The 12595-nt window shown below is 39.8% G+C and overlaps 1 protein-coding gene across 5 annotated transcripts in view; it reads right to left on the bottom strand.

The window, feature by feature from the left end:
- The window catches only part of HOOK3 (hook microtubule tethering protein 3), a 101190-nt gene that overhangs the window by 13608 nt on the left and 74987 nt on the right, over window positions 1–12595 (bottom strand). For 4 of the 5 annotated variants that reach the window (XM_021077846.1, XM_021077848.1, XM_021077849.1 and 1 more), the window contains 7 exons: window positions 10997–11084; window positions 8341–8346; window positions 6355–6389; window positions 3293–3375; window positions 1925–2025; window positions 764–868; window positions 28–99 (listed from right to left, as the gene is read on the bottom strand). In XM_021077846.1, coding sequence (XP_020933505.1) covers window positions 28–99; window positions 764–868; window positions 1925–2025; window positions 3293–3375; window positions 6355–6389; window positions 8341–8346; window positions 10997–11084 — 490 coding nt within the window. The remainder of the gene's footprint in view (window positions 1–27; window positions 100–763; window positions 869–1924; window positions 2026–3292; window positions 3376–6354; window positions 6390–8340; window positions 8347–10996; window positions 11085–12595) is intronic. The other variant, XM_021077847.1, reaches the window with a different exon arrangement.

Raw genomic sequence — 12595 nt, 5'->3', positions numbered from 1 at the left:
GATATCTTTTAAGTATTATTTTCTTACCATATTGTACCAGGCACTAACAATATATTTCTCCTCCATCTCTCTCTGACTCTTTGTTTTCTCATATTCTTTCTAAAAAGCAAGCACATGTAAGCATGTAAAGATGAAAAACAATTCAGTATCAATAAAATACTCACAATTAACCATCTAAATTCACGGGTACTATGCACAGTCAGCCTTCTGCATCCACAGATTCAATCAACCCCAGATTTAAAATAGTAAAAATAATAATAATAATAATAATAATCCCGAAAGTTCCAAAACCCAGACTTGAATTTGCCACACACTGGGAACAATTTGTACTGTGTTAGGTATTACAAGTAAACTGGAAATTGTTTAAAACACTTGGACGATGTGCTTAGGTTATATGCAGATAACCACATATATTACTTTTTTTTTTCCAAATGGCTGCACCTGTGGTGTATGGAAGCTCCTAGGCCGAGGAATGAATCCAAGCTGCAGCTACGACTCACGCCACAGCTGCAGCAACAAAGGATCTTTAACCCGCTGCATTGGGCTGGGGATCAAACTGCAACTCAGCAGCAACCCAAGCTGCTGCAGTCAGATTCTTAATCCACTGAGCCACAGCAGGAACTCCACATAACACTACGTGAGCATCCATGGCTTTTGGTAACTGTGCCCCTAGGATGTTGAGGGACATACATCCTCGACAGTATACAACAAGGCTTTTAGAAAACAAAGAATAAGTCAAATTCTTATCACACGGTTAAACTACCTCTAATGAATGGAATAGTCGGTCCCGTTCCTGGAGCTGATTTTTAAGAGCTTGTATTTCTGGTGCTGCTCCTTGATTTTGTTTAGGATCTAAAGTACGAATAACCTGCAAAAAGTAATAGAAGAAAAAATTTAAGTCTCAAACCTAAAGAATGTACCATCTGAGGAAGCAGTTATTAAAAAAAAAGAATAAACCTTATGAGAGTCAAAAATTATCTTACAAGGAAGGCTATTTTGAAATTTGAATGTAGGAAATGATATTCAGTTGTTACAACTTTTAATTATATAAAACTTTAAAATTATGTAAGAGAATCAATTATAAAAAGTAATTCTGGGCGTTCCCGTTGTGGCCCAGGGGAAACGAGTCTGACTGGGAACCATGAGGTTGCGGGTTTGATCCTGGCCTTGCTCAGTGGGTTGAGGATCTGGTGTTGCTGTGAGCTATGGTGTAGATCACAGACATGGCTCAGATCTGGCATTACTGTGGTTCTGGCGTAGGCCAGCAGCAATAGCTCTGATTGGACCCCTAGCCTGGGAACCTCCATATGCTGCAGGTGTGGCTCTAAAAAGACAAAAAAAAAAAAAAAAAAAAAAAAAGTAATTCTGGATAAAATTAATCAATTCTACTATAGCAGACACTATTGACAGCTGTCTTCCCTTTCTTGTTCCTCTGATTTGGTTCAGCTTCTAACCAGATGTGCGCCAGGGAGTGGGTCCCGAGGTCTACAAGCTGTCACTGTAGCCCTTCTCCTCTGCCAATGGCGGGTTTAGACATAGGCAGGTGACACACTAGCTTGCCCCCTACAGGACTTCTATGAAGGCTCTTTTCACCTTTTGGAACAACAGTTTTACTATCAAAAATGATCTACCACATAGAAAACTTCACAGAGCAGAACAATAAAAACCCACTTTCTTTAACCCACATTGTCACAGGACACGAGACACTTAAGTCTTCCAACACGCACTTCCTGAAGGACATGCTCCTAAGTGATCACAATGCCATTACTGTCTATAAGGAAATGGACAGCTCTAGAGCACCACAATTTGGGCTCCTGGGTTGGAAGCTTCCTTGGTTCCTTGTGTGAGAGGTCATCATACAGGCCCTGGTTTAGAGACATCACTGAAATGTGGTCAGAAAATGAAGAGAGGCCCACAGACTCACACTTTTGGCTTTTTCCAAGTATTTTTTATATCGTTCTTCCATTTGTTTCATTTCTTCTTCTTTCTTCCGTAAGGCTTCTTGTAATTCTTCAATTTTTAAGGCTGCCAATGAAAGAGTTAAAAAAAAAAAAAAAAGGCATTTTTTTTTTTTTTTTTTTTTTAGATTGCAACAACCTTAAAAATATTTCAACTGATAAGATAAAAATTATTAGCTTTCAGAGAAAGTAATTACTCTGGTCTATTCCTACATAAAATTTTATTTTTAAAAATTCATAATTTTTTAAAAAAACAAAATGCTTTTCTTATAAAGAAAAAAACTACAGGATGGAAGTGTGCAAATTAGAAAGTATTCATTGATGGGAGTTCCTGTTGAGGCTCAGTGGTAACAAACCTGACTAGTATCTATGAGGATGCAGGTTCGATCCCTGGCCTCACTCAGTAAGGTTAAGGAGCTGGTGTTGCTGTGAGCTGTGCTGTAGGTCACAGACACGGCTCAGATCCTGCGTTGCTGTGGCTGTGGAGTAGGCCGGCAGCTGCACCTCAGATTCCACCCCTAGCCTGGGAACTTCCATATGCCACACTTGTGGCCCTTAAAAAAGTATTCATTGATGGCTGAAGGATACACAAAATCTGGTCTCTTTATACATGAAGTTGAGTATTACTCAGTCTCAATTCTGACACATGTTACCTCATGGAGACATTACAGTAAGTGAAAATGAAAGCCATTAGGCTAGGTGAAATAAGCCAGATACAAAGGGACAAATACTGTTATGATTCCATTTACATGAGGAGAAGAGGCTGGGCAGAAGGGAGGATGGTAAGAGAGTGTTTAATACTTTAGAGTTTCAGTTTGGGAAGATGAAAAAGTTCTGGAGACAGAGAGTGTTTGTACAACAGTTTGAATGTATTTAATGTCACTGAACTATATCCTGAAAAATAGTTAAAATGGTCATTTTTTATGTTATGTATATTTTACAATACAAAAAAAGCAAGTGTCTCTCCTGCTCCCACCCACTCCACACAAAAGCATTAACCAAGTCAACCTACATACATGTGTAAATATCAACAAAAGTAAAAAGTCTGGCTGACTTACACTCTAACTACATGATGAAAATAATTTCATAAATTATTCATTAGTATCCATAACTAAGGAAAAACTCAAAACTATAATTAGAAATGTAAGACATGCTGAAAAGATGATTATATATATATATATATATATACTCTTTCTGTGAATGGGACAAACTCTTTAACTGCTAGAAAATGTAAAAGGGCCATCTCTGAAAAAGCCAATTTTTACATGAATTCACTTTTACTAAGGTAATGTACAGCTTATCAGTTTACAACTAGGCTAATTAGGAAAACTCACAGCTGTTGTTAAATCTTGGTTCGAGATCTTCGATGATGGCTCTCTTCTTCTGCAATTCATTATTGGCCTCGTGCAGCTTCTCTCTGTGACAAAATACATAACACCATGTCACCTAATACATTTTTGCATTTTTTTCACTTGAAAGATCTAAGTTCTTTATTCTTGGGATACACTTGCATAGCATACAAGTGCTATGAAACAAAGGTGAAAAGGCTAATCCAACACAAATGTGTGTGTGTGTGTGAGTGTATACACATATATTTTGTCCTCCTTTTTCAGCTGCACCCACGGCATATGAGAGTTACCGGGCCAAGGATCGAAACCAAGCCATATCTGTGGCTGGAGCAATGCCAGATCCTTAACCCACTCTGCTGGGTGGGGGACTGAACCAGCAACACCACAGAGACAAGCCAGATCATTAAACCACTGTACCACAATGGGAACTCCCAATATAAATATATTTTTTATATTTTTTAAATAACTAAAAAACAGACAAAAACCTCAGAGTTTGACATAGTAATTATTCTTTTATATAAATCTACACAAGTGGAAAGTAATAACTGAATTATTTTTATTTTTTCTAGGAATAAGGATAGCATAAAAATTAAATTTAAAACTTTGCAGAGGCTTTACAACCCAAAATCTTCCTGCAAAAAAACCGAGGTTCCCAAAATAAGAATTAATAGAAAGAATAGCATATACCATTAAAAAAGAATAAATTAATGGTACACATTACCTACATGAAGAGATATCACAGAATAAAGTTGGATGAAGGTAGTCAGGCGCAAAAGGCTAATACCGTACAATTTCTTTTATACAAAGTTTAGAAAGTGTCAAAACTAATGAAGGGTGTTAAGAGATCAGCACAGTGGCTGGTTCAGAGATGTACTCAATCAATAAGAAGGGAGAACAAAAACCCCGGGGGTGTTGCTGGAAGTATGCTATATATTGATCTAGGTTACCTGCCTAGGTAAGAAAACACTCATCAAGCTGTAGACTTATGAACTCAGGATGTGCATACTTTATTGTAAGTTACAGCCCAATATAAAAGTCAAAGAATCATCAACAGATGAATGGATAGAGAAGATGTGGTACATATACAAATGGAATACTACTCAGCCATAAAAAAGAACAAAATAATGCCACTTGCAGCAACATTGATGGAACAAGAGATTTTCATACTAAGTGAAGTCCGAGAAAGACAGACATCATATGATATCACTTATATGTGAAATCTAAAATATGGCACAAATGAAACCTATCTACAGAACAGAAACAGACTCATGGACATGGAGAACAGACCTGTAGTTGACAAGGGGGAGGGGAGGGAATGGGATAGACTGGGAGTCTAGGGTTAGTATGTACAAACTATTATGTTTAGAATGGATAAACAACAAAGCCCTACTGTACAGTACAGGGAAGTATATCCAGTTTCCTGGGACAGACCATGATGGAAAAGAATATAAAAAAAGAATGTATACATATGTATGACAGAGTCACTTTGCTGTTTAGCAGAAACTGGCACAACACTGTAAATCAACTACACTTTAATAAAAAATTTAAAAAAAGAAACTGGATAGCATGCAGCAAAGCTGCCAGACTACAGGATTCTTTCCAATGCCAGTAGGACAGGTCAAATGACCTCTGTGGTAGTGGGGATGTCTGGTTTACCAACATTGTAAACTCCAACAGGTTAGCAATCCACGGCCACCTACATTCAGTGTCTGCAGGGACAGTTTTCCCAGAATGTAATGGGAAGGATTAAAGTTGTTACTGACTTGTGAAAAAAAAAATCACAAAACATTTCTAACATCATCAAGCTCAGACAGAAGTAAAGGTGGAGGAGGAGTTCTTCTTCATGAGAAAACAAATATAAGATATTATTTTATTTTACTTTTTGCTTTTATTTATTTTTTTAGGGCCACACCCGCGGCATATGGAAGTTCCCAGTCTATGGGTCGAATTGGAGCTGCAGCTGCTGGCCTACACCACAGCCACAGCAACCAGGATCCGAGCCCTGTCTGCAAACCATGGCTCAAGGCAACGCCAGATCCCCAACCCACTAAACGAGGCCAGGGATGGAAACTGCATCCTCATGGACACTAGTCAGATTTGTTTCCCCTGCACCACAACGGGAACTCCCAAATGTAAGGTTTTAAAATGTAATCTTTTAGATTAAAAAGTCATGTTCGAGTATGTTTGCAATTCAAAGAAATATTTGCAAATCTGCCCCTGATAAGCTTAATAACCCTTACAAACATTTACATAAAAAGGAAGATTCAGCGGGCCAGACTCTAGAGCTGGCAAACTGCAGCCTGGGGACCAAAGACAACCTGCTGCCCACTCTGTATAGAAAGCTTTGTGGAAGCACAGTCACAACACTGGTTCACATATGGGCTGTGGCTGCTTTCCAACCACATAGCTAAGTGTTTGTGACACAGACCATAGTCTGTAAAGCGTAAAGCAACTGCTCTCTGCCCTTTATAGAAAGAGGTTTCTGGAGTTCCTGTCATGGCTCAGCAGTAACGAACCCGACCCGTATCCATGAGGACATGGGTTTGATCCCTGGCCTTGCTCAGTGGGTTAAGGATCTGGCATTGCCCAGAGCTGTGGTGGAGGTCGAAGACGTGGCTCAGATCCGGATCTGGTGTTGCTGTGGCTGTGGTAGCGTAGGCTGGCAGCTGCCGCTGATTCAGCTCCTAGTCTGGGAACTTCCATATGCTGCGGGTGCAGCTCTACAAAGACCAAAAAAAACCCCAAAAAAACAGAGAGAGAGAGAGAGACAGACAGAGAGAGAGGGAGCAAAAGGTTTTCTGACTCCTGGTCCAGAGGGTCACACATCTAACTGGGATTGCAGATACCATCATGAAGAAATAAAATCCCAGAATCTCTTAGGAGAAAACAGTTCTAATGTGGTAATTGTTTTCATTCGATCACCTTAGGTGGAGATGACATTTTAGACACTTGATAATCATCTCTACCTTTGAGGCCATAACCTCTAAACACAAAACAGAGTTTCACTAGACAAAATAAGAATGAGCCTTCACAGCTTTTATACTTACAGATGTTCTTCAAGCTTCTTTTTTAGAAGAACTGACTAAAAATGGAAAATAAAAAAATTATTAACATTTTAGCTAATAAATTATTTTAAAAATTAAAAGTATAGTAGTAAATAACTGAGCGGACCCTCAGTAAGTTCTCTAGTCAAAGAGCTGAAAACACACAATGTACCCAGGTTTATTTCTCTTTGATAAGGGAGAGTACAACCTATATGTGATAGCAGTCAGTATAAATCCTGAGACCTGCACATCTGAATTCTCGATAGTCAGAGAAATAATAAAAAAGCCACTTATATCAGACCTAATATTCCTAGACATGAAAGGCAGTAGAACTCTAATAATAATAGACTTTCCCTAAGACACTTTTTATCTACTACACTGTTTTCCTGGCATCATAGTGAAGTCTGTGATCAATTTCTATAAATACTGACTTAATCAGAGATTTCTGCTATGCACAGGTTGCAAATAATTTATGTGATGGGATGGAAATGTGAAAGATGGGATATGTATAGCATTGAATATGCTGGAGAATGCAAATTTAACTGGTTATTAAAAAAAAATTCTCCTTGGGAGTTCCTGTCGTGGTGCAGAAGAAACGAATTCGACTAGGAACCATGAGGTTTCAGGTTCGATCCCTGGCCTCGCTCAGTGGGTTGAGGATCTGGCGCTGCCATGAGCTGTGGTGTAGGTCACAGACATGGCTCGGATCCCGAACTGCTGTGGCTCTGGCATAGATTGGCAGCAATAGCTTGGATTAGACTCCTAGCCTTAGAACCTCCATATGCTGTGGTGTGGCCCTAAAAAGACAAAAACCAAAAACCAAAAAAGACATTCTCCTAAAAAGTAGGAGATTAGAACTGACCCCAAATAAACCAAGAATAACAGTGTTCTCTATAGGACCAGCAGGTTTCATAATTCAACTCAACACTTGCAGGGGAATGAATTAATGAATTAATGAATTCTATGAAACAGTTCATGTTGCAATAAATGGTTACATAATTAACTCAGTCAAACCCAAATAACAGAGGCTTAAACAAACTGTTCAATTAGTCAATCGTAACTCATTCCTCAAACTGGGCTCTTCTGTTATCAGTCCTTTTACTTCATAATGATGACTGTAATCATGTACTCAAGCCCATTCTGACACAGCTCTGGAATGTTCCAAACTCACTTCTTTGCAAATTATGTTAAATATAGCTAGATTAGCAGACTGCTCCCCCTAAACATTAAGAAAACTGATAACCCCGTTGACTTTTGATTCTTGATTGTAATTTTCACATTACAGAGGGTAAAGTGAGAATACTTTTAAAATACTTTAGCTTTCATTTTGCATTTATGTTTTGATTAGGCTCTGAGCAAAATTAATTTTGACTCTGAGATAATACATAATAAAATGATGATTTAACGAGTGGTTAATATGCCAGGCACTGCTCTAAAGCATGTCCTTTGCACTGTCTCGCATCAACCTCATCATCCTGGGAGTGACACCAGCCCCATCCTACAGCCAAGGAAGGTAAGGCTGGGGAGAGAGCCAGCAGCTTCAGGTGGCAGATCCAAAACTAAAGCCTGGGTCTGCCAGATGCCAAAGTCTACGTGCAGTCCTCTCGTTCCTACTTCCTTTGAGGCCTGTCTTGCCAACGGAAGGCTGTGACTGCTGTAACGTATGCCAGGAGGAGGGCAGACTGTGACAGGAAGCTAGCTCCAAAATACTTATATAAACAAACTAATTATAACAATGGGGGTATAGCAGAAGTGGGATGGGGGAGAAAAAGAGCAAAATTCCTTTTAGTTTGACTTGTTAGATTTTTTAAAATATCCTTCAAGTATCTTAACTCAAAAGGGCATAAACCTATAAGGCAGTAATACTGGTATATCCATTTTTGCATAAAATTCCCATAATTTAAAATTTCAACATCAACTGTGATGGCAGATAATATATAAATCCCCAAACCGCTCAATATATAGAAAAGAATAGGAAGCCATACTTACAATAGCCTTGAGCAGAAACCATGCCAAGAGACAGAGAAGACATATTAGTACGAAGCAAACACAGCAGCCAATAGAAGGAACGATTTAGTAATTCATGAACAGAAGTAAAAGATATGCATTTTTTTTTCAAAAATGTACATTTTTCTTTCTTCTATAGTCTCCTCATCCTGTCTTGTTCTCTGGAGTTTTACATACTGTGGCTAGCTCAAGTTATCCAATATGACTGGATATAACAATGCTTTTCTGCTTCCATGCTAAAAATAAATGACATAAGAATAATAATAAAAATGTGCAAACTATGCTACTCTGACTTAAGGTCACATGCAAGGACTGTGCTTTTGATAACAGAAACAGGCAGAAATTAGGTTGTTCTTCAGAGAGGACCAATTCCATTTGGCAGGTTGTTTTACATATTATATATTCCTGAGATGCAAAATTGTAGGTTAAGTGAGAGAGAAGACAGAGCATTGAATATCTGCCAGGGATGGAACCTCCTGGCATGACCACACTCTTCTCCAGATCATGTTGAGCCTATGTTCAGAATGAGCAAAGTCTTGATCTGAATCTTTTCTTTATAGAGAAGAGCTCTGAGAGAGTTTTCAAGGATTTAGAGCAACACGTATCTTTAGCATCTGAGCAGTCAAATAAATTGAATAGTTTATGCAAATAGTACATTCAGGGCTGGCAACTCACTCCTGAAACATGGTCTGTTAGTGTAACGACACACGGCATATGGAATTAGCTTTGATCACCACAGTGATACTTCATCAGGCTGTGTAAAATTATTTTTGTACAGAATACATTCCTTTCTATATGTTTTAATGTAAGAGAAACAAGGGTAATGGTCATTGCTATAATACCGAGGTGGAGCTCATTCTGATGTTGTGCCATTTTACTTCTATAACCCACACACCCTTTCCCTCTCTACCGTAACAAGTCAACAGAAAGTCTCCTCAAAGTTTCTGAGACCAAAATGAAGCCTACATTTACCTCAATTTAAGGGACCTGGTGATTTCACTGAACTAAGAAATGTTCTACACTCTGGTTCGCCTCCAAGACACCCTCAGTTAGGCTTACTGGTATTTTCATACACGAACGGTGGTTCTGCCTGTGACTGAGCATTCTGGATAAAGGCATGTTTAAAAAAGTAAACCCTGACATTTCAGACTGATTCCGTTTTAGTAAGGGAATGAGGCAGTGCAAATGCTGGTGACAATTTTAGGAACTGAGAATCAGTGTGGGGCTCAAAGAAGGACTACAACACATTAGAGGATAAACTCTGACCTGTAGCCTCAGAAAGCTTGCTACCAATGGAAGCCATGTAGGTGTTTAAGAAACCGAGAATTAGGTACAGATGAGCTTTCATACCCAACATTCTCAGATCTGAGGTAATGGACTGTTTTGTTTTTACCCCCTTCTTATGTTACTAAGGCTGGATGGAACTGGCCGTGTCTACAGCTCAGACGCTGAGTGCCCAAGATGACTCTAACACTAGAGACAATCCAACTGGTTTATACTCAGAGGCCAGAGTTTACAGCAAATTATGCTGGCATGGGAAAAAAATTACCAACTGATGTAAGAAAAGATCAGTCATTAAAATTTAGTTTTTATCCCCTCCTCACACTATTTTTGAGCACTTTATAGCTGCAGCTCTATTTATAGAGCTCTTTAAATGTACAGGATTTTCAAAACACGACTGGTTTTCGCCTTCACCAGAGACTGACTACCATGTGCCGCATGGGCACTGTGGCAGGCATGAGCAAGAGATGGAGCGGGGCCAGCACCTGCCCCAACACGCTTACCGTGTTCTAGGTGAGCACCAGCCAACAGGCAGGGCTGTGACAGGAACAGTGCTAAAGAATATAAAGGCCAATGAGCTTATATTTCTCTGTGTGTGTATTGGGGGGGGCAGGTGCAAGAGGTGAAAGAGGGATTCATAGACTCAGAAATGGTAGGATTCTAGGAATAGCATTATTTTCTTAAAATCAATTTTACATCAAGCATTGCTACTTGAATATGCTAAGTTTCTAACAGCATTTTAAATTTTTTTTTTATTTTTTGGACCAGAGGGAAAAACCTCTACTCTTGAATATTGAGTTGAGCACATTATACATAAATCCCCAATTAATTCCTTAGCTGACAACTAGAAATGAGTTTCTAATACCCAGCAAGGTGAACATGCAGAGACAATAAAGTGCGGTCTGGTCCTTTTTATACGAAGTGCTAGCAAAAGGAAAACACATATCTTTTCTATAACAAATATAATTGCAATTATTTTGATAGACACCATCAAATAAAAAATAAAAGTTATAGCTTTTCTTTTCTTTTTCTTCTTTTTCTTTTTTTTTTTCCTCTGGTGTTTAGGGCCGCACACACAGCATATGGAGGTTCCCAGGCTAGGGGTCAAATCGGAGCTGTTGCAACTGCTGGCCTACGCCACAGCCACAGCAGTGAAGGATCCGAGCCATGTCTGTGACCTACATACACCAGCTCACGGCAACACCAGATCCTTAACCCACTGAGTGAGGCCCGAGATCAAAGGGGTAACCTCGTGGATACTAGTCGGATTCATTTCTGCTGCACCACAACGGGAACTCCTAGCTTTTCTTAACATAATGAAACTGCTGGACCATTACTGGTACATACAAAGACTTACATCTTCCGCCTTTGAGCCTTGATCCTGTAAGGATTTTTGCAGTTCTTCCACTTGTGACTGTACTTCCAGAAGCCTCTGATTCACCAGCCTAGAAATCAAAAGTACATTAATTTTCAGAGTTCTGGCTGAACTTCTGCCTTCTGCCTTAGGTTGAGGTATCAGAGAGACAGTAATTAGCAAAATAAAGTCTCATGTGATAGTCATGGTGGCTCATTTTTCTGGTTATTTTTTGCACTGCCTGAAATTTTGATGATGACATCCAAAAAACAGTGTTTTGATAGCACATTTTGTTGAGCTGGTATATTTATGCACATATATTTACCTGAAATTTACTTCGAGGCATGTTTATTAAAATGAGTGCTCAGTATTGTGTTAAAAGATCCTTGAACTCAAGGAACTGAAAATGTTAACAGATACAATATGAGGTAATACTTCAGCCCAGAACGCAGAGCTATACAAATGAGTGCTGAATGTACGAAGAGGCAAGGACTATACTTAAATCTGCAGAGGAGTCAGGGAAGCTTTGCCTGAATTGAGACCAAAACCATAAACAAACTGCTTATGGGTTAGGGGTGGGGAAGGGCTTCAAGACCAAGAATTCAGCATGTCCAAAGCACACAGAAGATGACCTCAGGAACTGTATGCCTGGAGAATAAGTTATGGAGGGAGAAAGCTTGGAGGTGAAACCAGAGCAGAAAAGAAAAGACTGTGAAATGCAGATATATTTTCATCTGGCCATTAATCTGGCCTAAAATTTGGTTGGACCAGAAAGAGCCCAGCCAGCCTTTAAAATGCCGATTCTGGAGCTCAATCTCCGTTAAATTCTCTAGGTCATCAGGATGCAACGTGCAGTACACCAGTAGGTCTTGGGTGATGCTGAAGGATAAGACAGCACTCCAGAAAGATGACACTGGTGTGAGAGGAGGTGTCCTTTAAAAACCAGAGGGCAGACATGAACCAGGTGGAGGAGACCACGGTGGCTACTGCACGTGCCTAAAGGAAAGGGACAGAGTTGGGGGTAAGGCATGGAAAAAGCAAAAGACTACAGGGAGCCAAAAATAACACTCGGGATTTTGGTGTGAACTACCAAGAACCAGTTACTGAGAAAGGCAATACGGGAGGCAGGGGCTGAGAAAGAAACACACAGACCTCGTTTGGCATTTGTTGGAAATGAAGTGCCCAGATGCCTGTCAAACTGCTGGATGGCTGTTTCTACAGCACAGCCGGGGGCCCGAGCTGACCCTACAGACCTGAGAGCCATTTGGAAATGACTGAAGCCACAAGCACAAACAATGGTGACTAGAAAGAATGTGAGCAAGGGCAGAAGGAACTGACAGTCCACAGCAGCTCACCCACCAAAGGGCGGAAAGAGGAACCTCGTCCTGGAGAATAACCAGGTAATGAGGAGACTCGCAAATGAGGGCTGACACTGAAATTGAGACAAAGTCTGAATCGAGGGAAGAACCAACAGTGAATGTAGCAAAAAGGTGAGGAGAGATGAGTCCCTAATGTTCCCACCGGACTGGTGATTCTAGTAAGAGATACTTTAGTAAAAGCCAGGCAGTAAAAGCCAGGCTGCCCACAATGAAGAACAAAACA

This window comes from Sus scrofa, chromosome 17, assembly GCF_000003025.6.
Source record: "Sus scrofa isolate TJ Tabasco breed Duroc chromosome 17, Sscrofa11.1, whole genome shotgun sequence".
NCBI lineage: Eukaryota > Metazoa > Chordata > Mammalia > Artiodactyla > Suidae > Sus > Sus scrofa.
The sequence above is the reverse complement of the archived record's forward strand: the minus strand, read 5'-3'. Positions and strand labels throughout refer to the sequence as shown.